Source organism: Nyctereutes procyonoides, unplaced genomic scaffold (genome assembly GCF_905146905.1).
Source record: "Nyctereutes procyonoides isolate TBG_1078 unplaced genomic scaffold, NYPRO_anot_genome, whole genome shotgun sequence".
Lineage (NCBI taxonomy): Eukaryota > Metazoa > Chordata > Mammalia > Carnivora > Canidae > Nyctereutes > Nyctereutes procyonoides.
This window is the reverse complement of record NW_026575037.1, coordinates 4,799,707-4,827,447: the sequence shown is the minus strand read 5'-3', so window position 1 is coordinate 4,827,447 and position 27,741 is coordinate 4,799,707. Positions and strand designations below refer to the sequence as shown.

The window sequence follows — 27,741 nt, the reverse complement described above, 5'->3', positions numbered from 1 at the left end:
ATCACCCAGCCTCCCCCACAGCAATAGCCACCATCCATGAATGCCCACGTTATCACACACAGAGCAATTAAAAAAAAAAAAATCCAGGCAGCCCAAGGAGCTATACTCTTTTTTTTCTCTTTTCTCTCTCATTTCTCCCCTAAAAAAGACCTTTTAAGAAAATATATTAAATCAGGTAAACTTTTACTCATATGTTCATGTGGCTGGAGCAGATTGACAAAGAAAACAATCACAAAATAAATATTTTTGTTTTGTTTTTGTTTCGTTTTTAAAAAAGAACATTTCCCTATACATTGTCTCTTTCTAACTTGACAGAGCTGCTTTCTTGGGCAGAATGGGTGCTGTTGGAAGAGGAGCTCCGGCTGGACCACGAGGGTACACGGAGCAAAGTGGGGAGGCTGAGGAAGCAGGGGGGCCAGAGGGAGGGAGGAGTGGGGAGCAGAGCAAGCCTGCCTGCCTGCCCTTACGGTTCTCTGTTGGTATCACCTTGAGGTTCTCAGGGGAGCCGGCTTGAGAGGCAGTCAGTGTCTGGAGGGTGCAGACGAAGCAGCGTACAAAAAGTAAGAACCAACGTGGGGAATCACGAAACAACGCCATTTTAAGAAATCTGGTTAAAAAGAATACAAAAGTGACTCCACGGAGAGGGAGGAGGAGCTACTCCCACTCCTACCGCTGTGCCCCCTCTTGCCTTCTTGAATGATAAGAATCACTTTTAAGGATTTGTTTTTTCATGGTTTGGCTGGTTCTTTTTCTTAATCTCTCCCTTGGCTCCTCTCTTTCAACTGCATTCATTTGAAAGCACCGACTTTACAGATTTGAGGCTGCTCAGGGGTAGCCTCCCTGTGTGAGTGAGAGTGTGTGTGTTTGCACGCGTGTGTGTGTGTGTGCTCGCACATGCACATCGTGAGCATGTGCACGTGTGCAGTAGCGCTTCCTTTCTCTCCTGCCTGCTTCAGTCCAAGCCCTGAGGTCCTGTCTGCTGGGTGCTGAAAGTCTCAAGGGAGAACCCTGTTGGCACTAAGGTGAGGGCTTGGATGATCTTTGCACCCTGGATTTCATGGATCACCCTGGATCACCTCCCTGCCCAGCACTGGAAGGGGGCCCCCATTAGCTACAGAGTTTGCCTGTCTCATACTCCACAGGGTTTGGCAGCTTGGAATTGAAAGCCCTCAGGGAGGACTGGATCCTGCCCACCTCGTTGTTGGCCAGTTTGAGCCGATGCCGGAGCAGGCAGGAGAAAAGGTCAAGCCGGACCTTGCCAGGTGGAGAAAGCTGGTTTACCCGGTCCCTAAGCTCTATGAGCTGCAAGAGGGCAGAGTCCTGGGAACCTTGAGTGTATGGGTAGTCTAACTGGAGAATTAAGTCCCGGATAGCATCCGGGTCAAAAGGTAGGCTGTAGCCAAAGACCTGCAAGGTGTTGATTTTCATGTATCCTAAGTTCTTGGAGGGATCGGTCATCTCCAGGGGCTCATAGTAGATTGTCTCATTGGAGCTGTCATCCAGGGACTTGATTCGGCTCCGGAGGTAAACGTGGACAGTCTCAAAGAAGGTCTTCCACCTGTTTCCCAAGGTGATCGTCCAGTTTCGGCACTGGGCGGCTGCATCCACGTTAGTCCTCTCCCAGTCGGGGAAGCTGCCCTCATTCACAGGCATGAACCAGCTCTCAGAGTGGCTGCCCCCAAAAGGGTTGACATAGATGGCCATGACAGGCTCCAGGGTGCTGTTCTTGGTGAGGCAGATCTGCAGGGACAGGGCCAGCATCACGTGCACTAGCCCAGGCTTGTATTTGTTGCTCTTCAGGGTGAGCAGCATGCGCTTCCTCCAGGAAGGGTCGAACCAGCTGCCCAGACGCATGTCGTTGCTGATAAAGATGGAGTGCACCTCAATGCGGCTGTCCCGCTTCTGCAGCAGGTACTTCAGCTCCAGGTCCTGCAGGTCTGTCTCTAGCCCCAGAAAGTTCTCCAGGGACTCAGCCACCTCTGGCCGGCACAAGCCCTGGGCTAGCACATAGCCTGGGTTACAGCCCCCACAGCGCGTGCTGTTGTCCGGAGCACAGTGGGCGCACGCTGGCCCCTCCCCCAAGGCACACGGGATGGGGCCCTGGCAGGAGGACTGGTCATAGGGGCAGGTGCAGCTGTGGCTCTGCTCCAGGAAGGTGCCAGGGAACGTGCTCTCTCCACAGTAGAGCAGGGACTGGACTCGATTCCACCAGTAGGACAAAGACCTTTGGGAAGGAGGTAAAAATGAATAAGGAGTCCTAGGAACACATCGCGATCAACCCCTACCCCAAAGGTAGGAGGGGGTTGACTAATAGGTGGGAAAGGTAATGAGAAAGATAAAGCCCCAGGTTCTCTGAATGATGGAAACCCTACCGCACCACTTCTGGAATGACTAAGGCCCAGAGCTCAATGTCTGATGGATCAACACCAGCAATACTTGACATCACGCTTGTACTGGAAGCAGCCAGGCTCATCCCTCCCTGGTACCACCTCCCTCGCTTACTCAACAGCCTACAGAAGATCTCCCATGTGCCTGTATGGAAACCTCCTCTGTGGCTTTCAGCCTTCCAGAGAAGACTGTCCAGCAACTGGCTCTCCCAGCTTGCTGGCATCCCATCCGTTTCTGTCCTACTTGACCATCCCTGTCCTTTCTATTCCCTCTGCTTCTGTCTCTCTTCCACCCAGAGCAGGAATCTTCTATAGCTGGCTTCCTCTTCAGGCTTCTATTTCAGCTCCTCTGATAGCTCCTCCAAGAGGTCTTCCATGACACCCTTTTCAAAAGAACTGCTCCTCCGCTCTCTAGCACACTGCTCTGTTTTATGTCATCCACAGCAAGGATCAGGATGGAAACTGATTGTTTATCGTCTCCTTGTTCACAGATGGCCTCTCTGCAGATGCCACGAAAGCAAGGACACTGCGTAATCCACCAACATATTCTCAGATACCGGGATTGTTCCTGGTGCCTGGTAAGCACTTAAGAGTGATTAGTTGAAAACACAAAAAAGGAACCCCTTCCGGAAGCCTTGGCTGGCCTGAGTTCTCCACTCAGGCTTCCCTTTTACCAGCGCCTCAGTCAGAGCCACAGCTCTGGGTTGCAGGGTACCTTCCCTACCCCGCAAGGCCCCGTCTCAGCGCACCATTCCCATCTCTCCCACACAATCTGGCCCAGACTTCCTTCTCCAAGGTGGCTTTTCTCTCCAGCTCTTGCTTTTACTAAACTACACCTCTGATTTATGTTCTACCAACATGAATTTAAGTGGCTGCCACATAGTTAAAATTTTATAGTTTTTCTGTTTCTGTATATTTATTATATCTTCTCAATGAACAAATACCGCCCCCCGATACACTGCTTAAAATTAGGATATGCTGCGTGCACTTATTAAGTAAATGGGCGCATGAGGGGGTGGATGAGGGAGTGTCTCTGACTGGACAGCCCCGCTCTGCTCCCAAGGCAGCAGGGCCTGGCTTCCCCTCCTTCTGTGGCCGAGAGCAGTCACTCATTTGAAGAAACCTGATGTGTGTATTCTCACCATATGCAATTGGAGTGTGAGCTCCAACTCCACCCCTTTCTTCCCTAAAAAACGTCTTAAAACCGAGATGAGTGAGAATTGGAGTATGATTAGAATAACATTTGAATCTACTACAATTTATAGAGAAGTAAAATTAGCCTCTCTCTGTTTTCTCTCTCGCTTCACGCACTAGTCAGAATCGAGAATGACACACGGGGAGGTGACAGCAGGGGGATCTCAAAGGCCTCACGTGGGTCACCACTGCCAGATCTCCCAGTTGGACAGAGAGCCTTCTACCTCCGCCCCCCGGCCCCTGCAGCCCCGGGGATGGGGCCGCCCTGGGCCCTGGCGGCTGGGGCGCTCACCTCTCCTTGGGCAGGCGGAAGCGAGGCTGCCGGTGGCAGCGCTTGCAGAGGTTGAAGAGCCGGCGGACAATGCGATGTGTCTTCTTGACCAGCAGCTTCAGGCTGACTCCCAGCTGTTGGTAGCGGTGCTGAAGGCTGGTGTCCACGGCCCAGAACTGGGAGATGGCCGTGGAGTTCAGGAACCTGTCGTCAGGCAGCCTCTTCAGCAGGGCCTGGAATTCCTCTGCGGGCAAGAACACGGAGCTGAACTTGGGGAGCGGGGGGCAGGGGTGTCATGCAGACCCTGGGGGTCGGGGAGCAGGAGGGCACCGCCCCCCCAGACCCAGCCAGCCCTTGCAAGCACCCCCCCGCCATGTAACAAAGGAGGCTTCATAGCCACTCTCCCAGCCCCTTTTTATATATTTCTTTTTCAACAGCTTTATATGGAAAATAATTAACATACCATAAAATAGAGCTTTAGGATTCTTTTCTCTCTTTCTTGTCCCTAACATGCTTCTGAATTTCAAAAGATTTCTGTCACTGCCCAAGCAAGCCAGAGGGACTGCTTTTGCCAATGACCTTGGGACACACCACTTTCTCCCTTGGTAACCCCTTATACATCATTCATGACACCGTCCATCACAGGCTGTCTTCTTTGTCACACCACAAACACACTGTGGGAGATGTAGGGCAGTCCCAAAGGGGAGAGTGGACAGCTGGCAAATGTGGACACAGGGAGACTGAGTGCCCAGCTCAGAAAACTTCTTAGAAACCTTCCAGTCCCCAAGCCCAGCCTCTCCCGTCCACATCCTTCTCTCTGACTCTGGAACGCTTTCAAGCTTCAGCTCTTGGCAGATAGCCCTTCTTTCTTCTAGCTAATCCAGAAGGAAGATGCTCTCTGGTTCTGGGGGCCTACTGCAAACCTGAGTTCTCAGAGCTTCGTGGGCACAACACGTTTGCTGAACTCATGCTCAGATGTGCTTTTACTTGGGACCTGCAGCCACTGTCTCCTGGTGGGGGTCCAGATAGCCCCCATTTACTCAGTAGCAGTAACTAATTCATGGAGGTGGAGCCCAACATCCTGTCCCACAATAAGCATCAGTGAACATGTGCCAGCATCACTATTCCAGCGTAGCTGGGATTGTGAGGACTGGAATATTCTCCTTAGCAGTTAACTGCCATGTCTGGGACTTGAAATCGCAATGCCTGGGGCCTCAGCTCATTCTGGTTTCTCAAGCACTTAGTTATTCGTACCCTCTTCCCCAATGGTTGGAGAATCATACCTAGTGATGACGTTAACAACTAGCTTCTATGTTCTTCTTTTCTGGTTTTTTTAGAGACAGAAAGAAGCAGAAAGAGAATCTTAAGCAGGCTGCATGCCCAGTGCAGAGCCCAACGCAGGGTTTGATCTCATGACTCTGAGACCATGACCTGAGCCCTGAAATCCAGAGTCAGACACTTAACCAATGGAGCCACCCAGGCACTCCTCATAGTTCTTTTGCTAAAACGTTTAAGCTCACAAAAGAGCACAGGGAATAAGAGGATGAACCCCCCTGTGCCCACCACCAAGATTTAGCCGTTTTGTTGTATCGACTTCAGACTTTTGTTCTGTTTTGTTTTTGAGAAATAAGACAATGAAAATATGTAATCGAAGGCTCTGAACTTCCCCTCCAACTCCACCTCAATGTAACCACTCTCTTAGATGTTTTATCATTACCATATATTTCTTAATGTTTTCTACAAATATATTTACCTGTAAAAAATATTAAGTATTGGCTAGTATTTTTTTTAAGATTTTATTTATTTATTCATGGAGACACAGGGAGAGAGAGGCAGAGACATAGACAGAAGGAGAGGCAGGCTCCTCGCTGGGAGCCCGATGAGGGACTTGATTCCGGGACCCCAGGATCACACGCTGAGCCAAAGGCAGACGCTCAACCGCTGAGCCACCCAGGCATCCCATGTTTTTAAGCATTATATAAATAGTACTAAATACATATTATATTTAATACATATTACTATAGTATTATGTTTATATAGTAGTATATATAATACATAACCTTTTTCATTTTTCCTTGTTTTACCAACATTGTGTTTCTGAACTACATCCACATAACTATCATTTAGTGTTGAAATGTATGAATGTACCAGGCAGAGTTATTTACATGTTAGTTTTATCTACATTATCCCATATGAGCCTTCCATCCACCTATCAATATCACTTTCCCTCTTTTACAGAAGAGAAAGTGGGGATATGGCGAAGCTGTATGACTCACATAATCTCATAAAACTGGTTACTAACAGAGTGCCTTAGTCTTTGGAGGCTGCTTTCAGAAGATGCCACAGACTGGGTGGTTGAGAAACAACAAAAATTTATTTCTCATAGTTCAAGAAAGTGGGAGTCCAAGATCAGGATGCCAGCTCGGTCAGGTCCTGGAGAAGGCCCTCTTCTGGGTCACATATGGCTAACTTTTCACTGTGTCTTCACATGGCAGAAGGGAAGAGGGATCTTTCTGGTGCCTCCTTTGTAAGAGCACTAATGCCACATCACCTCCCAAAGGCCCCACTTCTCTGGACATCATATTTCCAACATATGAATTTGGGGGGACGCAAACATTCAAACCATCACCAAAAACAAGGCCTCGAAACCAAGTCCTGAATCTAGATCTCAAGGTAACACAGATACTAGTTGTCCCTGTGATAAGCCATACTCAGCATGTGCTGGGTGCCTCCCAGAAGCATTCTATGTACATCACCATTCAACAGACATTCCTTCTGCACCGTACATGCAGACACCGTACAGGCAAGGCCTACGCCCTCAAATCTAGTCACCTGAACTTAGGAAGTCCTCAAAATACATCTCCTTGGTAGGAGTTATGTCCATTTGCATAGACAACAAAAGATAATCCCTTGAGACTTGAGGTGGTGATATAACCTCCTAGGCTCCCAGAGACAGCAAGTGGGTGAGCCAGGATCCAAGCTGAGTTCCCCACATGCTGGGCCTGTACCTCACATCCATTTTCCACTGACAGGGAGGAAATGTGGGCCAGCCGACTGCTCACCTGACTCCTCAAACTGCCGGTTGTGGGTCACCCAAGAGTCCTGGATCTGCAGTAGGCTGTCCTCCATGGCCTGGATGTCAGCATCGGGACAGTTGCATTCCGGGAAGGTGGGGCTGCATTTGCACCAACAGTCATTGCCCTTGCAGACGAGCTCGCCTTCAGAGCTGCACGTGATGTAGCTGAGGGCCGCGGCCACAAAGCGCTCACGCAGGTACTCGGGCAGCAGCACCTGCAGGCCTAGGGAAAGGACGTGTCCGGGAATTGTGGGGCAGGACCAGAAGGGACTCGGTTTCCCACACTCGAGGCTTCAGGATCCCCAGTTGGTGTTCTGCTGACTCGTGCATCATTCTGGGCCCAAGAATGGTCAGTCACCCCGGGGCCTGACCCTACGGAGCTGGTGGGGTAGAAGGGCTATCACTGCCCCTGTGACAGGTGGGAGAGGATCTGAAAATGCAGATGAGGACCATCAAAGCCCAAGGCTTAGTCGAACCCCTCACATCAGCCAAATTGAGAGCATGCATACCATATGAATGGCCTTATTGGCTATGTATCAGCATTTCTAGGATGGGAATGGGACGATGTTTCGAATAAAAGAAGAGCTTACAGCCCTCTTGGGGAGGAATCAAGGCTTGATGGGCTTTTTTGCTCTGCTTCCGATAGCCATCCTGTTTCTGGCTTCACTGAGGTGAGTAGCAGCCATCCTAAGATGTTATGCTGACCCTCCTGGGCCTCCCACCCCAGCCCTGATGACAAAGGAGGCTGCTCTGGTTAGGAAGTAGGGAAAGGTTTTGCTGGTAATGTAGTGGCCAGACACCATACCCAGTACTTTCCATATATGATCACAAGTAACATGGGCAGAGTGAGGCCAGATGTTTCTTCCTATAGGTGAGGAAATCTGAGCTCTGTGGCCACAGTGACCTGCCCAAGTCACAGGGCTGGTAAAGGTGGCTTGGTGTCAGACCCTACCCTTGCACCATCAGGTCATACTGCATAACTGGGACTGGCTGCCCCTGTCTCAATATGCTTTAACTCTTAAGATTTGAAAGTTAGATGGTGGTAGGCATCCTAAGTTCGGTCAAGCCTGAGTAGATATGAATGGCTCTCAGCTCTCTTTTCTAATTAGCTGCCTCTGATCTTGGATAGAATCCACTAAATTGCTCCAAGCTTCAGTTTTCCTACCCATCTGTGGTGGATATTAGTTTACCAGTAACAGAATATATTCCTATTCAGCTTCAAGCCACACAGGGTGGCTGTTGGAAGCATATCAAGAGATGAATGAAGGACGGGCTCTTCTTTGGATGCTGCTGGGCCAGGCTCGAGGTCAGACCTGCAAGAGGCCACCCCAGTGGGGGCATTGTGAGAGATTTTGCCCGGAGGATGAGGAACAGGAGAAACTTCTGGATGAGGTGAGCTCCCCTCTTCTCAAATATCTGCCAGCTCTTTATTGTCACACCCTTGACCTCGTCCTTGGCAGGAAATCACAGAGCCCAAAGTAGGTATCCTAGTCTCAGCAGACCTCAAAACAGAACTTAGAAATGCAGCAGCAATGGATGTCCGTTGTTCCTGTTTGAGATCCGGCTCCTATTCTGAACTGCTCCTAAATCTTTCCTCCTTGATGTTGCACCCACACTGGCACTTGAGCAGCCTACCCTGCACACCTTGTCCATGCACTTGCTTCCAACACACACCCTCCCAAGTCCTTTCTCTCCACCTCCCAACTACCTCCCTTCTCCTCACCATAACATTTCCCATTGCTATAAAATAAGTGCCCCGAGCAATGTCTGCATGAGTGATGGGCTATAAAATTAAATGGCATAAACTATTCCAAATGAACCACCAGACATTCTGAACTTCACTCATCACTAATTTCTAGACACAAACCCAGCCCATCTAGGGACACCAGAGAAGAGGGATGCTAATTGCATTAGGTGGCTCTTTTTTTTTTTTTTTTTTTGCATTAGGTGGCTCTAAATAAAGGAGTCTTTTACTCCTTTTTGTTATATATTCCTTGATTCCGAAAGCACCGATGGGTTGCATCTGGCTCAGGTTACCTGGAATTTGTAATCGTAGATCCTGGGTGAGGGCTATTGATTTTATAATACCAAGATAATAATATCTTAAACAGAGTCCAGTTCAGTTAGGCCTTAAGAAAAATGAACTTTTCCCATTGCCAAACAGCTCTGTCTGAATCGGTTTGCATGGCCCTGTCCCAGGATGCTTGGGGAACAGGCAGCGGGAGCTGAGCACCTCCCCCTACCTCCCAGACTCCAGACCTAGTGTCATCCCCAGTCTTTTTGCTGGCCTGTTTGCAAGCCTGTCTTGTCCAGCTCTGTCTCCAGTGGAGGCTCCCATGCCTCTCAAACTGTTTTCCTGGCTCCAATCTCCCATGGGAGAGACTATAGATTACTCACAGAAAGTAGAGACCACTCAGGGTAGCCAATGATCCCACAGTTTGGAAAGCTCTTAGTTGAGCTAGAGATGGTGGCCCCATAACCACTCTGCAAAGGCTAGCTGTTCCCTAAGGTGTCCTTAGGACAAGACAACAAAGGAGATCATCAGACTGGGCCAAGGTATGGATGTGGTCTTGCTGTAGACAGTCTTGGGGAGGACTAGAATGTGGGAGGGTGTGGGCATCATGTGGTATGAACAATGGTCTCGGGTGCAGGTAAACCATATCAGAAGTTTTCTCAAAAGAATGGGGGGAAAAAAACAAAAAAAAAAAAAACCCCAACCAAACAAAAAGAATGAGGGAAAGTGATGCCATACAGGTCCCAGAACTCCTAGTGGTTCTGGTCTCAGGAAGGGTTTGGCCAAATGAAGCACATGGGACTCCTTCCTGCTCCTCGGGGACCCAGAGCTAACACCCACCCCATCACAGGATAGCTTACCGAGCAGCTGCACTTTGTTCTCCGGACTCTGCACCAGGACCGAGCTCACAGAGTCCAGATTGTCGTAGTTGCTGCAGCCCAAGGGGCCAGTCCTGGTCTCCGTGACCTAGAGAAGCAGGGTGTCATGTGGATTGAGACACCAAGTGGAAACCATCCCTCCACACATCCCTCCCCAGCCACCTGACCTCAGGCCCCGCAGCCTATCCTTAAGTGGCCCAAGAGTGGCAGGTGTCTTCCTGGCCCAGGAGCATAAAGCCACTCTCCTTCCTTGTTCTAACACAGTGAGTGTCAGGGGCGGAAGGGCTGGCGGTGGCAGTTGTACCCAGTGGGGGGGCTTTCCGAGGGAGCCAAAGGGAATTTGCCTCCGGGAAGAGAAAATTCAACGTGGGCAGAGGAAGCTGGACCTCTGAGCTCGAGTCCCCCCTTCTCCTGCCCCAGAGGGAGACAGGAGGCCAGATGTGGATGCTGTCAGCCGGCTGGTGCACCCAGCTGCATCCACTTGACGTGGTGCTCACAGGCTTTAGGGATCCCGAAGATGAAAAGCACTAGAGAAATATGAGTTATGAGTATTATTATTAGTATTAAACATTTAAGTCCCACCTCGGCACTGAGACGTCCTCAGAGAAAATCAGCCATGGGCTTCCTGCATATTTTAATAAGTATATTAAATATACATAAACTCTTACAGCCATGTAATATTCCAAAACACCACAGAATCATTTTGAAATATTATAAAGTTGGCCTATCCGTTTTACCCTGATGTTTTTAAAGTAGAAGATGAAGAATGGGAGTCCTTAAATGCACTGAAATAATTCCCTAATAAGAATGATGGGGACCCGCGGCCCTTTCTTCTCAGGATCTCCGAAAGCTCTGCCAACAATCAATCAACCAATCAACGAGTATTTATTGAGCAGCCACGTTCAATTCCATACAATTCGTCAAACATTCACAGAGCGCCTCTCCTGGATTTCTTCAAGGAGTCAACCCTGATACCTCTGGCCTCTCCTGGCTCCAGTCACCTCCGCTCTGCAGCAGGCACAGATGCTGCACTTGCTCATCCTTTCCCATGAGTACATGGTTAGAGTCTGGGTCCTCCACACACTAAAGGCTCCACAGGAGTAAGCTCATCATTGTTTTATTCACCATGTTGTCAACAACAATTAACACAGTGCCTGGCACACGGTAGATGCTCAATAACTTAGAGCATGTTCTAAATTATTAGAATATGTTCTAATATGTTCCAGGCTTTGCAGGGTAGAGAGGTGAGCAGAGAGATGCCCAAGTTATGTGCTGTGTCCTCCGGGAAATCACACCCCGCGGGTGAGGCAGGTGTACATTCAACTGACAGACATGCATCCGAGTGGAGAAGCCATGTGTCAATGAGCACAGAAGAAAACACAGCTCCAGACAAAGGGAGCACAGAGGAAACAGCAGCAGAGGAGACTCAACTGAGCTGGTCCTTAAAAATAAGTAGAAGTCCGTTGAATCACTGTATTGTACACTGTATGCCAACTCTACTGGAATTAAAATAAAACTGAAATAAGTAATAACAAAGGAAAGTAGAAGGGGAAAGGAAAGTACTCTGAGAACAGGGAGAAGGGGCAGCGTGAGCTACAACACACAGGCTGGGCTGCATGCAGTGAAAAAGTCTAGCACCCTGCAAGTGACCAGGGTGAAGTCACCAAGTAAAGAGCCAAGTATAAATGACAATTCTAAAGGGAATCTAAAAATAATAAATAAATAAATAAATAAATAAATAAATAAATAAATAAATAAATAAATAGAATCTAGTATTTTTAGTCTTAAAAATTACTCATGGAACAGAGTAATTAAATGAAGGATGGTTTGATACTGACTAGAAATACAGTAGGGAGATGGGAGAGATCCTGGGGACTTAAAGTAGTCTGAGAAGGCTTCATGGAGGAGGTGAACCACGAAGGATAAATAGGAATGGAGGGAAAGGAGGAGGGAACTAGGAGAGAGATAATTACAGACAAAGACAGACGGGCAAATAGTGAAAGGGAATATAAGGGAAGGGAGAAGAAATGTGTGGGAAATATCAGAAAGGGAGACAGAACATAAAGACTCCTAACTCTGGGAAACGAACTAGGGGTGGTGGAAGGGGAGGAGGGCAGGGGGTGGGGGTGAATGGGTGACGGGCACTGAGGGGGGCACTTGACGGGATGAGCACTGGGTGTTATTCTGTATGTTGGCAAATTGAACACCAATAAAAAATAAATTTATTTAAAAAAAAAATAAAAAGACAGAGGGGCAGCCCCAGTGCAAGAAAAGCAGCAGAACCCAGCCCTCATCAAGAACAGGACCAAGACCATTGACAGAGGCAGTGATGACTTTTCTGCAGTTGCGAGTTCATCCTCCAATATCATCCCATTTAACTTCACAAAAACTCTGAGACAGTCTCACTACCATCACTCTCCAAAGAAGGAAACCAAGGTTCACAGAGTTATGAGGCCCAAGGCCACAGAGCTGTGAGTAGCTAAAACAGGATTTTAATGTGGGGATCCTCAGGCCCATCAGTGTTCCTCCTGTCTCCTGTGAGGATGCGTCAAAGGACCACAGAAAATAGTGAATTAACCCCCTTTGGATGACATCACTTCTCAAAACAGGTATAAAGAGAGCAGTTCATCCCAAATAGTTTAGTGATCTGCCCTCTGTTCAGAATGTGAACACAGGGCAAAGCAAATTATATAGACTTGAGACCACAGTCTCCTAATATTACAGATGAGGAAACCGTGGCCAGATGAGTTAAATGATTTACTCAAAGTCACACATCTAGTTAACCTGCACGGCTAGGATTCATTCAATGCATTCATACATTCTTTCACTCACTCATTTATTCAATGTAACAAATATGCAAGGAGCATCCAGAACTCAGTGTAAGGCAAGTCACTGCCATAAGGAGTTTACAGACAAGTGGAAACATGTTTCTCTAATCCCAGCATTCGGGCTGTTACACTTGGGCCTGCGTCCCTCCACAGGTGGGCGCCCGGTGCCAGGTAATGGCTCTGTATTGATGGGTGACTGGCTGTCAAACCTCAGGGGGAAGGCAAAACCAGGCTTCTTTCAAGGTGAGTTCATCTCTATGGTGTAAGAATCCCTGTGTAAGGAGCCCTGGCTGAGGACTGACCCAGCTCTTCTGGAGTGGGATGGACTGAAGGGCAGTGGGGAATGGTGGGGTAGATGGTGGGTGGGTGTGGTATTTAGGACACTTGCATTTCCCCACCTCCAGGTAAGCTGGCCACCACACGGTCACTGAGCTCTGCACTGGCTCTTCCATCCACCCACCCCTAAGTTGGTTGCTCACCAGCCTCAAGTCCAGGCAGGGTGGGAGCTACATGCCTTCTGTAGGAGTAGGATGACCAGCCAAGGAGAACAGCGAGCAGCCGCTCCCCTCGCCTCTCTCCCCCCACAATCCCCACCTACATAGATCCATCTGCTTCCCCACCACTGCCACCATCTCACGCAGCATGCCGGTCTAGTTCTGACGCTGATTTCTGACCTTCACTTTGCTATTCCCAAAGGTCAGCTCCACAAGAGGACAATCAGGTAAATCATTGAAAAGATCTGGGTAGCTTCCCTTTGTTCATCTTAGCTCAAGGACAGGAATGAGGAAGAGACAAAGGCTATGATTCCCACGCTCATTTCCTTCGAGGGAAGGAGCCAAGCCAGATCTCCGAGAGGGAAGAAGGCCCACTCAGATCATGCTAGATCCTAAAGTCATTGCTCTTTCCACTGCTGTTCTACCTTGAGCCACCTCTGATCTTCTTAGAGACCTAAGGAGATGGGAAGGAGAAAGGGAGCTGGGGAGGGTCCTCTTACAGCTATTCCCTGGGCACTGACTTGATAAGCAGGACACCTAAAGACCCCTTTCCCCAAGTGTTCGGAGTTCCAGAGACTCTGGACAGTCAGTCCAGAGAACTGTGCTTTCTCTGTAGCAGAGGCAGCCAGCTGTGGCAGGTTACAAACAAGGCCCACAGAAGTAATGGAAAGTGCAGTTCACTCAGGTACACGCGTTCAAAGAGCATCTCAGATAAGCTTTCAGAAAGGGAAAATAATTGTGTGCTAATTGGTCTGTTGACAGAGACTGTCCTGCCTTCAGAAAGCCCTGATGGATCTCAGGTTCATTAGCACATCCAATTTTCCATAAATACCAGATTGTGCAAACCCTCTTTCCCGCCAGCCCCCTCTCCTCGCCTTGCCCTTTCTTCCCCACTGCTCTTGTCCTACCGAGGGAGGCACCTGTAAAGCTAAGAGTGTCTAAAATGGGCTTCTAACTGTGAACTATAGGGCTGGGCAGGGCAAGCACAGCTGATGGTGTTTGTGCCTAAAAGAGCTGCAAATTGAATCCCAGGCTGTGGCGCCCAGGAATTCAGACAAACCTTTCTAAGGATGCTTTGTGAGAACGCATCCTTCTTGCTATCCTGGGACCCAGCCGAAGTTCTGTGTGGGCTCTTTTCAGTAAGCTCTGGAACATATCAAACCGATCCTTCCCCAACCTTTGGGTAAGCTGCAGTGGAGAAGCAGGCTCCTCTGCTTAACAGCTCTGATCCCTTCCAGGGGTCGCACACAGCACGTACAGTGCACGGCATTCAGCCCTTTACAGTGTGCAAAGTGTTTGCATGAACTGTGTCATTGGGTGTCACCCCAACCTTATGGCAGAGAAAGGGGTGATATTCACAATATCAGCAGGTAAGACCGGAGTGCGCAGACTAATCAGAAAAAGTACAGCGGCGGTACCAAAGTAGCATTCTGGAGGCCTCCTGAGGTCCATTCACCCATAGGGGAGATCTGGGGGCTTTAGGTGAGAGAAGAAGGTGGTTAGGATGGCACCCAGCGGCTGGGCGAAGACTGTTTACCCAGCTGTCATGGAATTGGCTTGATATTCTAATAACTGGTACAGCCTTATCAGCTGAGTGTAATCCCTGGGTACAGGTGAGTCAGGTAATTGGTAATGCCATGTCCTGGAGTACGCTGACTTCTCAAGGTCATAGAAATGGTGAGCCCCAAGGCTGAAACTCAATCCTAATTCTCACTTGGACAAGCATTTCCCACTAAGCCAGGGAGCCTGCTTTCACCTACCAAGCATTTTATTGAGGGTTTCACCACATGCCAGCTGCTGTGAAGGGACCTGGAACTGTGTGCATGCTACAGAGTCCCTGCTGCTCTAAGCCCTCCTGCCACACTTGTGGCTTTGGGGAAGTGACAGTGGGGGTGTCAGCAGTTGCAATATAAGGTGACAAATCCTGTAACAGAGGTGTGCACTAATCAGGGTAAACCTTGCAACAGAGTGGATGTTCTATCAAGTGAGCAGACTGGTGGGATAGGCTGCCAAGAACCTTCCTTTGCTTCTTTGTTCAGCAGTGCATGCTGAGATCACAGGGTTCTCTAGACCTCACTACGCTATATGGGGAGGAGAACCTAGAGGAATGGAAGGTGGAGAAAACACTAGATGATCCTTGTTTTCTTACTGCTTCTCCTAACTGCCTCCCATGGGGAGAGCACATTGCAGTCCTCAACAGAGAAAACACCAGGCTGATCAACCCAGCAGAGGATAAATTATGATCTCACACTCCATGTGTAATTGGAGGAATTCCAAAAAGAGCCTTCCAAGGATGGTGGCCTCACTTTTGCAGAGATGGACAGGGACTCTAGTTCTGGAAAATGCATCATCCACAGACCCTATACTAGATGTGGCTTTGGGTGCCTTCCGATCTCTCTACCACCTGCAGGCTCTGCCAAAGAGATGAGTCCAGTCAGCCACATTGGAGACTATGTATTAGACTCTTTGTGTTGGACTAATGTGGACCTTGAACCAGATTTTTCCTCCGGGGACTTTAGAACTGTGATACTGAGAGAAGAAATGTAAGGGGTGGTGGTGGACATCCTTAAAATTCAGAATAAACAATTATCAAGCAATTATTATGTGCCAGGCCCTGAGTGAGACTCCAGCAATGAACAAGCATGGTCCCTGCCAGGATGGGATTGCTTGAGAGAGAAAACAGAAGGGGAGTGTTCATTGTGGACCAGAGACAGCTCCAGAGCAAGGCAGAGTTAAATGTAAGCTGAAGTCATGGGTATACAGAAAGTCTAGAAAAAACAACAACAAAGAACTTGGACAAGAGAAGCCAGAAGATGAAACAGATGAAAAAAAAAAACACATGGCATACGTTTCACTAAGAAACAGAGATGTAGCCTCGGCATCCCACTGTCCTACAAGACCTGGAATGCATTTCGTGTCTTGTCCTTGGAGATCTGTGATATTCTTCACCACAGTCCTCTAAATAAGTCACCTTTATGCTCAAATGACCTTGAGTGGCTTTGTCTCTTTTCAGCTAAACATGCTTCTGTGCCCTTGTACACACACTGAGAAGAACATAACCTATGTGGGAAACATGGTCAGAAACACAGTCGCTCATTCAATCAGTCAACAAATCTTCATTCATTACCCATAATGTGGCGAGCTCTGTACACTCAGTGGGAACCAAAGATGACTAAGCCCCTCTCCCAAGGACCTCGTGGTCTCAGAGGTCATCATGTTAGCTAAAGACTAGAATTCAAATCATGAGTCCTATAAAAGAGGTTTGTGCTTGAGACACTGCAGAGGTGCATTTTAACCCCCTCGGGAGTCAGGAACAACTTCACAGAGAAGTAACCCTGTCGACTCACACAAAGAAGTGTGAGGAAGAGCCACGTAGGTAAACAGGCAAAACACACAGCAGGTGCCCAGGAAGTATATTTGAATAAAGACAACTGGTCAGACAGGACTGGGTGATGTGATAGAAATGGTGAAGAAAGGGCTGAGGTGGGAAACAGGGCATTGAGAAGAGACAAAAGAACAGGACAGACCTTCGATGGCCTTGGTTTTGTTAAGAAGCATTACTCTTTTTCAAGCTCCAATTGTGCTGTGGCTCACGTATTCCATATATTTTCTTATTTGAGCCTCCTAGAAATTCATCGAGGTAAAAAATATTCCTTTTCAATAGTTTTGAGGATGAGAAAAGTAAGGTTCAGAGTAGTTTGGTAACTTGCTCATAGCCTGCCAGGAGCAGTGTGGCACAGCAAAGACTCAGGTGTGGTCCTATGTCCTTTCCTTTGCGTCCCATCCCCACCATGGCTGGAGTGCAGTGGTTTAAGCAGGGTGCATGATGATTTGCACATATGCAGGTGGCAGAGAGGGTGAGTCTGGGAGAAGAGCTGAGAATGGAAGCTAGTTCAAAAGACAATGTGAGAAAATCGGGTAAGAGTTGACCCGTTCCTGAATTAAGGGGATGGCATGCGCCTGAGGAGGCAGCAAAGGGCAAATTGAAAATCTATCCATGGGCCATGGAGTCTAAGGCAAACAGGCAAATGAGGCCATGATAGAAAGTGAAAAGTTGGCCACATCAAAGGATAGGAAGGAACATACATGGGACCTTTGAATTATTGATCCAAGTCTACCTTTCATTTCTAGACAAGATCAATTCTTCTCCGTCTTGGACTCAGCCCACTCACTACCCAACTAAAGGGGGAATGGGATGTCCCCAGAGGTTCTATCTTCTTGGTAAAACCCACTCTGTGACATAAAGACTCCTAACTCTGGGAAACGAACTAGGGGTGGTGGAAGGGGAGGAGGGCGGGGGTGGGGTGGGGTGAATGGGTGACGGGCAGTGAGGGGGGCACTTGACGGGATGAGCACTGGGTGTTATTCTGTATGTTGGCAAATTGAACACCAATAAAAAATAAATTTATTATTAAAAAACCCCACTCTGTGCCACTGACAGTTTCTTTTATCATTTTAAGCTGCCTAAGAGACCAGCCTCCCAAATGTACCCTACATCCCTGTTAAACCTCAGCCCTTATCCTATCTCAGATTCTCACTCTAGACACTGTACATCCCCTGATCCAACCTCTTCTCTTCAGGTAACTTCCAAAGTGCTCTCTCAGTCCCATGATCAGTCTTCAGCAAGAACCTCTATAATCTCAATCTCTTCTCGAGAGTCCACTTCATCTTTTTGTATTAACCACAGCCCAGCAGATGCTGAAGACAGGGGATCCTGAGCAACATTCCCTAGGGGTGACCCACTGCTTTCCCACACCTCTCACCACTGGGCAAAGGAGTGATAAAACTCACAGCTATGCTGACCAGTCCCATGTTATAATTATGACCATGGGTATCAAATGGGCCTGCAGGGCTGCCCAACAATCCACAACATCGATCTTGTAGTTGAAACACCTAACTCCCAGTCTTCTGGAACCATCTCCTACATTCTTTCAACAATTCCTTCTCCTCCCTTTTAGCCAAGGACTCCAATTCTTGGCAAATAAGGAATTGGATCAATCACAAGAGGACAACCACATCCTCCCACCACATCTGCATCCTACTGCATGGTGTCCTGTGCACTTGAATGCCTCCTGCTACAAAGGATGGGATGTTTATGCCTCTATGTAAGACTCACTCCTCCATGGAACATCAGCCTCTCCTGCCCACCTAACTGCCCTTGCAATTGCCTCCTGTTGCTCCTGCATCATTCTCTCCCTCTCTTCTGAATCATTTCAATCAACTTGCCAAGATTCGAGTATCTTCTATCTTGAAAACAAAAACTCCACCACTCTTGACCTTCCACCAGCTATCACCCATTTTTTTGTTTGCTTTTACAGCAAAAACTTTAGAGAACTGTCTCTACTCCTCTGATTCCTCACTTTGCTTTCTCTCTTGAACCTTCTATACTCGTCATGTCACAGAAACCACTCTTATCCAGATTGCTAGTTACCTCCATGTTACCAGATTGAAGGTCCATTCTCTGACTGCTCCACAGCATACAACATAGTTGTCTGCTCCTTCTTTGGTGAAACACTTGCTTCATAAGGTCTTGTGATTTGACTTTGGTTCTTTTCATACCTTTCTTCCTGGTCTCAGCCTCCTCTATTGGATCCTCCTCTTCTTCTCCACTTCTGAATATTGATATGCTGCACAACTCAACCCTACATCTGCTTTACCACTACTCAAATGATCTCATCTCACTCTTTCCCACGGTATTAAATACCAACTACACATGTGTATATATTTGTATGCCAAATGATATCTCCAATCATGACCTTTCTCTTGAAATCTTAGTGTTTATATCCAACTGCCTGTTAGATATCTCCTCTTGGATGTCTAATAGGAACGTCAAATTCAATGTGTCTAAAACCAAGCTCTTGATTTGCTTCTTTCAGATTGGCACTTCCCCCAGCATTGTCCCTCTCAGTAAATGGAATCACTCACTGTTCATCTGGCTCCTCATGCCAAAAATCTTGCAGTTAATCTTGATTCCTTTCTTCTAATTTATTAGCTAATCCTATAGGTTCTACCATCAAAATATATCCTGCATCTGCCAACTTCTCACTGCCTCTGTACAGCCAGCTTTGTCTGAGCAAGCCACCATTATTTCCTTCCTTGACCGCTGCAATAGTTGCTGCATCGGTCTCCATGACCCCTCTTTCTCCTCTCTTCCCTAATCAATAATGCCCTCATGATCTTAACATCCTTTATTGATCTCTGTCTCAGGCAATATACCACCAGGGGGGAGATAAAATTTTCTCTGTAGGCTCATCTCCCACTTCACCCCTCTTTTGACTGCATTCCAGCTACATGACACAATGTTTCTGGATCCTAACATGTATTACCCCACACACACACTTCAGGGCAACTGTATCTGCTCTCACTCAATATACTCATATGGCTCCTTCCTTCCCTTCATTCAGATCTCTCCTTAAATGGTATTTCTTCAAAAAGGTCTTCCCCAAAGTTCTATGTCCCATCATTCTCTTTCCTTTACCCTGGCTCCATTTCTTCATATCATCAATCCCACCTGACATTATATATTTAATTAATTATGTCTCCATTACAAGAATTTAAACTTCATGAGGGCAGAGACTTTGTATGTTTTGTTCATTCTGGGGTTCTCAGTACCCCGAGCAGTGCCTGACACATAATAGGTGTTTGATAAATATCTACTGAATGAGTAAATAAATGAACAAAACTTCCTTCAAACTTTGGGTGTGATAAAAGCAGCATACAGTACAAGACTGACCACCACTCACCACCCTAACACCACCCTATTTAGAATAAAATAATCCAGCATTCTCAAGTATTGTCACTGGTCTTCCCTTCCCCAAAAACAACTTGAACTTTCCTAGAAATCTCCTAGATGTAGGTAGAGAAGATGGGATGGAGGTTATAATGATTAATGTTATAGTAACTATTGATCATTTTCCAACATGCATGAGAACATATCACTCCTCTGATTAGAACTCTCTGGTTGTTTTTCATTGTATTTTGACATTAAAATTCCATATCATGGCCATGTGACCTGGTTCCAGTCTACATCTGAACCCCTGTTCACCTTACCACAGTCACAGCAGTCTTCTCTGTGTTCTAAGGCACCAATCTGGTTCCTGCCCCAGAGCCTTAGCACTTACCTGTTCTCACGTCTGAATACTCTTCCTTCAGGTCATTCAGATGTCAGCCTCAAAGTCTAAATCCAAAGTGCCCTCCCTGGACCAATCTGGCTAATATTAGCTGCTCCCTTCTCTCACCCCAGGAAATCTGTACCTTCTGACTCTGTCCTTTCTTTATATCTTTATCTAAAAGGACTTTGCTTTTACTTGTTTGATATCCTCACCTCTCACCGGAATGTAACCTCTGCAGAATAAGGACTTTGTCTACCCTTCACAATAGGCTGTTGGCTAGTGACTGCCCCAGAGTAGAAGCTACACGATTATTTGTTATGCAGTGAAGACCTGGGCCCCTCGTAGAGTTGATTGTGCTTTCCCACGTCCAGCAGTCAGGCCTGGCTGCCTCAGAGCCAGTTCCAACTCCAGCCTCCCTTTGGCTTCCCTCTGCCTGTCTCCCCCCCTCTCCCAGTGCTTCTCGGCTGTTACCTTGATGGCGCCCGTGGCTATCTGGATATGGTGCAGCCGCCTCAGTGTGCTCTCTCTGTCGATGAAGTAGGAGGCTGCCAGCTGGTGCAGGGTCTCCAGGGACACAGCAGAGCTGTTTCCACTGCCCCCGACCACAGGCACACTTCCTGCTGTCTCTGTCTTGCGGCTCAGTTTTCGCTTGTCCACAAAAATGGTCAGAGACTCCTCTCCTATCACGAACAACACAGGTTCATTGGTGAGGCCTTTCGCTCCTTAGTCCCCTACCAATTAGAACACGAAACCCTTGGCTAGAATAGTCGGGAGTTCAGAAGGAGTGCGTTGGCCTTGCAGACGACCTCTTACCCATCACTGTCTTTAGAATGGTCTCCTCAGACAGTACACGAGGTAAGAGGCATCACCGCTCCAGAGGCCCTCCTCCCTTTCCCTTCATTCTTTAACTATTCCATAGCTCATTCCCTCCCCTCCAGCTTATCCATTTAACATCCTTTACTGATCTCCCTCTCAGGCAATCTACCTCCATGGGGGAGATAAAATTTTCTCTCTCAAGTTGTTTATAAGAAGTCACCATGGATATTTCTGCTCCCTCAGAAAGGGCAAAAGCCTTGAAGTTCAACCTGCCTCCTCCCCATCAAACACTCAACACCTACCACATGCTGACAGCTGGCCTGAACCCTTGGAGAGATCCTTTTGGTCCATCAGTGAGCTAAATGTTATAATAAATCCTGCTTTCTGGGATGCCCGGGTTGCTCAGTGCTTGAGCGTCCACCTTCGGCCCAGGGCGTGATCCTGGAGTCCCGGGAGTCCCATGTCGTCGGGCTCCCTGCATGGAGCCTGCTTCTCCCTCTGCCTGTGTCTCTGCCTCTCTCTCTCTCTCTGTGTGTCTCTCATGAATAAATAAATAAAATCTTTAAAAAAAAAAATCCTGCTTTCTTCTTCCCAGGGCAGAGAGAACTCTGCCTCTTCAGAGCTTTTGATTTGGCCACAGGTTGCACTATCCCCACTCCCAAGCCAGCCCAGAAGCATTGGAATTTGTTTGGCCAGTTACCAATCTTCAGGGAGGCAAGTAGGGATCAGGGACTCAATGGACATTTACTTCTTTGCCTCTGGGTCTGATAACTAGAGCCACAGCAAACATTAGATGTGGAGAAGCGGCTGGGTTAGAAGGCTCTGTTAAAAGAAAACTGGGAGCGCCCCCTGCTGGCAAGTAGTTAGTAGGAGCCTGTCAGCCCCCAACCTCCTTACCCCACACCCCCTCCTCAGGAGGATGCTTATAAGCAAATAGCAATGTTCTGGGGGTGAATCTGGTTATCAAGAGATCATACCGTTCTCAAAGGCACCGGAAAGAAAACGTTTCTCAGGCAATAACAGGCCAGGAAGAACCAAAACCCAGGAAGGCTCAAGCTATACTCAATGGGTCTTAAATCTATTTTCTATTATCTGGCAGCCAGTTAGTGTAGGATCATGATGTTGCTTACCTCCAAGGGTGGCAGAAAGTAAGAAATGAGTGCCGTACTTTTTGATCAGGTTTTCGGTAACCTGTTGTAGGTTGGGTCTCCTTCCGAGGAGGCGAATGTTCCGGATAAATTCTGGGGCAAGAGGCAATGGCAAACTGAAGAAGTCCTTCCTTTCCAGAGCCAAGTTGTTTACTTTCCAACGGGCAAACTCCCTGGAGGAGAGATCAAGGGATAAAGAAAAACTCAATGTATTTAAGAAGAAGAAACATAAATTCTGAAGTAGGTAATGCTCTTTCTCCACTTGCACCATGCTCACTTCCCCTCAACACACACCTCTCCACATAGAGGCCCCCAGTGACAGAAAAAGGTCCTCTGTCCTCCCACCCAGCCTCCCCTTCCCAGGCTGTGAGAAAGACTTCCATCAGAACTTTTTCCACTCAGCTTTCTCACTGGAGAGTAGCTAATCAGCTTATTCATATAAAGTTAGTCATGTAGTATAGTGTAGTATGGGGAGAAATATGCAAACAATGAAAATATGGGAACAGTGGTTTGCAGAGATATGATCTAGTTACAGTTGCTACTCAGTGGATGAGTCACATCACATATCGTGACTTCAGTTACCCATTTGTAAAGTCAAGAGTTTGATCTACAGCAACATTTCTCAAACCTTTTGGTCTCAGGACCCCTTCAAATTTTAAAAAATTATTGAGTCCCCCATATTGATGTGGCTTATGGCTATTGAGGATTACCACTTTAAAAATTAAAACTGAAAAAACTGAAATTTGTTATTTTATTTAAAGATAACAGCAGTATATTACATATAACATCAATAACAGATTTTTATTACAATAACCATATGTCCTAAAACAAAACCAATGTAGCAAGAAGAGTGGTATCACTTTGCATTTTTACAAGTCTCTTCAATATTTGACTAGTAGAAGAGAGCTATACTGTCATACTTGTTTCTGCATTCAATCTGTTGTGATAATTGTGGATATTTGTTGTTCACTCAACAAATGTCATTCCTTAAAGGTAACTTACAGCATGGAATTTAAAACTAAATCAATGCATCTTTATAACTCTGCTACATTAAAATCCAGTGTTCTATACTGTACTTTGAATGCATCCTCTTACGCTTCATGATTTTGAAACATCATGCACTGGTCATCTAAAAAATATGAGATCACTAAATTATTCAGATCTTCCACATTGTGATACTTTTTATTATATAATATCAAAACACCATATTTGTTAATATCACAAATCTCATGAGTAAAGTTGTTAAATATTAGAGCTGCTACCAAGCTCATGATGACAAATATGAGTTTTCCAAAATTCTAATTTTCATTTGAAAGCTTAAATTTTATCATTGGCAACAAATACTGTTAGTCATTTTCCTTGAAGAGGTAGGTTTATTTCATTTCCTTTTTTTTAAGAAAATGTTTGCCAGATACTAAAGTATAAATAACAATAGTTTGTCTGTTGGTTGTTCTTTCAAGAAAAATTCAGTTCCAATGAAAAAGCAGCTACTTCAGTTCACAGTTCAATCACAAAAGCATTTTTCCCTGAGACAATCATTCTTCAATAGCCTCAGATGTGCTTTAGGTGTATTTTCCAATTCATCATACGAAATATTAAAAAGACATGTACTCAAGGGTCAGGATCCAATAAAATTAATAAAGTTGACTACTTCAAGGACATTCTTATAAGAATCTAGCATGTGCGTGTGTGTGTGTGTGTTTAGGTGCACGTATGTAATGATAAGGAATACATGACTACTGGTGTCATTTGGTGAGACTGCCTTAATTCAAATTAAGATGATTTATTTTCACACCATTAGTGTAGATGTCAACATGGATATCCCAAAAAGGCCTAAGAGGATCCACCTTTTGAGAAGCCCTATTCCACAAGATGGCAAGAATTCCTTTCTAGTCCCATCTAGACTTTTAATCTTCATGCTTCGTTCTTCACCGAAATGTCTGCATTTTAAAGGGGACACATTTCCAAGAGGAATCTGTCCTGGGATGAAATTTAAAAGACCATGTCCATTAGTAAGAAAAGATTCTTCCGTGGTCTTTCACATTATACTCACAAGTGCCAGCTCTGCTGCCTTAGGAAACAACAAAAGGCAAAGTCTTATCTACCTTCTCACCCATCCCAACTGTGTTCTTCACGACAGTACTAAAGCTCGCTCTAACTTTCTCCCCAAATCCATGGACTACAAATTATAGGGCGGTAGAAAAAGAAAAGAATTCCAAAATAAGTGAATAAAAGTCCATGCCCAATTTAAGGCTATAGAATTCTCCCATCTAACTCCAGGGACTAAGAGAGGAGGGGCATGTGCCAAATATTACCAGGGAAACAAAAGAAAAGAGATGACTAATAATTCAAGGTTCCAACAAAGTCTTTTAAAATTCCCATTGTGTGGCTTTATTTATCTAAGCAGGCAAGTTCATAATAATACATTATCATTTATTTCCTTTGTACAGGAAATGTTAAACTTTAATTAAAGTAGAAGGTATTTGTCAAAGTGTTTTCTATCCCAAATCCCACTGCAGCATGAAGAACAATTGCTTGATCCCATGTCTAATTGGCCAAATGACCAATCAAAAGACATAATGTGACTTAATAGACTTTTTTTAAAGACTCAACTATATGCTGCCTATAAGAGATTCACTTCAGCATTAAGGACACCTATACTGAAAATGAAGGGATGGAAAAAAGAAACTTAGGGTAGTTACTGATTTGTATCAGTTAAGGTAGACTTTAAGCCAGACTATAACAAGAGACAAAGAAGGGCATTCTATAAGGACAAAGGGATCAATTCATCAAGAAGATACAACATTTGTAAATATCTATGCACCCAACATAGGAGCACCTAAACATATCAAGCAAATATTAACAGATCTGAAAGGAGAAATAGACCATGCTTCAACAATAGAGGGAGACTTCAATACCTCACTTTCAACAAGGAAGAGACCATCCGAATAGAAAATCAACAAGGGAATATTGGCCTTACACTACATATTAGACCACATGGACATAACAGATATTTGCAGAACATTTCATTCAACAGCAGCTAAAAACACATTCTTCTCAAGCACACATGGAACATTCTTCAGGGTAGATCACAGGTCATAAACAAATTTTAATAATTTAAGAAGACTGAAATCATATCATGCATCTTTTTCAACCACAACTGTATGAAACAGAAATTACAAGAAGTGGAAAATTCACAAATAAGTAGAGATTAAACAACATGCTCCTGTAAAACCAATAGGTCAAAGGAGAAATCAAAAAGAATCTTGAGACAAATGGAAATGGAAACACAAATACCAAAACTTAAGGGATGCAGCAAAAGTGGTTCTAAGTGAGATGTTTACAGTGATAAATGCCTACACTAAGAAAAAGTAAAGATCTTAAATAACGACCTAATTCACACCTCAAGAAAAGGAATAACAAATTAAGCCCAAAATTAGTCGAAGGAAGAAAATAACAATGATCAAAGTGGAAATGAATGGCATAGAGACTAAAGAAACAATAGAAGAGATCAGTGAAAATAAAAGCTGGTTTTTGGAAAAGATTTTTAAAAATACACAAATCATTAGGTAGACTAACCAAGAAAAAAGAAGGAAAGAAAATAAATAAATAAAACTGGTAATGAAAGAAGAGACATTACAACTGATACCACCGACATAGAAAGGAACACAAGAGACTACAATGAATAATTATATACCAATAAATTGGACAAACTATGAGAAATGGTTAAATTCCTAGAAACATATAACCTACCAAGACTGAATCATGAATAAATAGAAAATCTAAACAGACCAACTACTAGAAAGAAGATTGAATCAGTAATTAAAAAAAAAAAAAACAAAACCTCCTAATAAACAGAAATCCAGAATCAGATGGTTTCACTGGTGAATCCTATCAGACATTAAAGGAGAATTTTTACCAATGATTCCCAAATATTTCCAAAAATCAGGAGAGGAGGAAAACTTCCAAACTTATTTTATGAGGCCAGTGTTACCCTGATACCAAAACCAGACAAGGACACTATAAGAAAAGAAAATTATAGGCCAGTATCCCTGATAAACATACATGCAAAAATCCCCAACAAAATATTGGCAAACTGAATTCAGCAGTACATGAAAAGAATTATATACTATAATCAGTCAGATTTATTCCAGGAATGAAAGGATGGTTCAACATTTGCAAATCAATCAATGTGATACACCACACTAATAAAACTGAATATACAAATGATATGATCATCTCAATAGATGTAGGAAAAGCATTTGACAAAATTCAGCATTGATTTATGATTTTAAAAAAACCCTCAATAAAAAATGTATAGAGGGTATACCTCAACATAATACATACCATATATGACAAGACTGGAGCTAACATTATACTCAATGGTGAAAAGCTGCAAGCTTTTTCTCTAAGGTTGGAACAAGACAAGGTTGCCCACTCCTGCCAATATTCAACATAGTACAAGCAGTCCTAGCCAGAGCAATTACTCAAGAAAAAGAATTAAAAGCATCCAACTCAGAAAGAAAGAAGTAAAATTGTCAATTTGCAAATGACATGGTTTTATATATAGAAAACCCTAAAGACTCCACCAAAAAAAACAACCAACCATGTTAGAATAAAAAAAAAAATCTAGCAATGTTGCAAGATACAAAATCAGTACATAAAAATCAGTTGCATTTCTATAAACTAATAACAAAAAACCAGAAAGAGAAATTAAGAAAATAATCCCATTTAAAATACATCAAAAAGAATAAAATATCTAGGAATAAATTTAACCATGAATATAAAAGGTCTCTACACTGAAAACTGATACATTGATGAAAGAAATCGAAGAAGACACAAATAAATGGAAAGATAGTCTATGCTCATGGAGTGGAAGAAGCAATATTGTAATATCCATACTATTCAAAGCAATCTACAGATCCATTGTAATCTCTATAAAACTTCCCATGGCATTTTCCATAAAATAGAGAAAACAGGGGCAGCCCCAGTGGCGCAGTGGTTTAGCGCCACCTGCAGCCTGGGGTGTGATCCTGGAGACCCAGGATTGAGTCCCACATCGGGCTCCCTGCATGGAGCCTGCTTCTCCCTCTGCCTGTGTCTCTGCCTCTCTCTTCGCTCTCTCTGAATGAATGAATAAATAAATCTTTAAAAAAAAAAAGAAAAAGAAAAAACAATCACAAAATTTGTATGGACCCACAAAAGACTCCAAACAGCCAGAGCAATCTTGAGAAAAAAGAACAAAGGTGGAGGCATCACACTTCCTAATTTGAAACTATATTACAAAGCTATAGTATTCAAATCAGTATGGCATTGGCATTTAAAACAGACACATTGGCATCTATGCTAAGTGAAATAAATCAGTCAGAGAAAAACAAATACCATATGATTTCACTTATAGGTGGAATTTAAGAAACAAAACAGATGAACATATGGGAAGGGAAGGAAACTTAAAATAAGATAAAAACAGAGAGGGAGACAAAACATAAGAGGCTCTTAATCATAGAAACAAACAGGGTTGCT

General features: G+C 45.2%; 1 protein-coding gene across 1 annotated transcript in view; it reads right to left on the bottom strand.

Annotated features, from left to right (window-relative positions):
- Positions 1-208: 208 nt before the first annotated feature.
- Positions 209-27,741, bottom strand: part of BRINP2 (BMP/retinoic acid inducible neural specific 2) — a 51,155-nt gene continuing 23,622 nt past the window's right edge. The window contains exons 3-8 of the mRNA XM_055319024.1: positions 22,201-22,391; positions 20,726-20,934; positions 9,803-9,908; positions 6,915-7,151; positions 3,874-4,096; positions 209-2,224 (exon numbers count right to left, since the gene is read on the bottom strand). Of these exons, the coding sequence (XP_055174999.1) occupies positions 1,108-2,224; positions 3,874-4,096; positions 6,915-7,151; positions 9,803-9,908; positions 20,726-20,934; positions 22,201-22,391 (2,083 nt within the window). The 3' untranslated portion in view covers positions 209-1,107. The remainder of the gene's footprint in view (positions 2,225-3,873; positions 4,097-6,914; positions 7,152-9,802; positions 9,909-20,725; positions 20,935-22,200; positions 22,392-27,741) is intronic.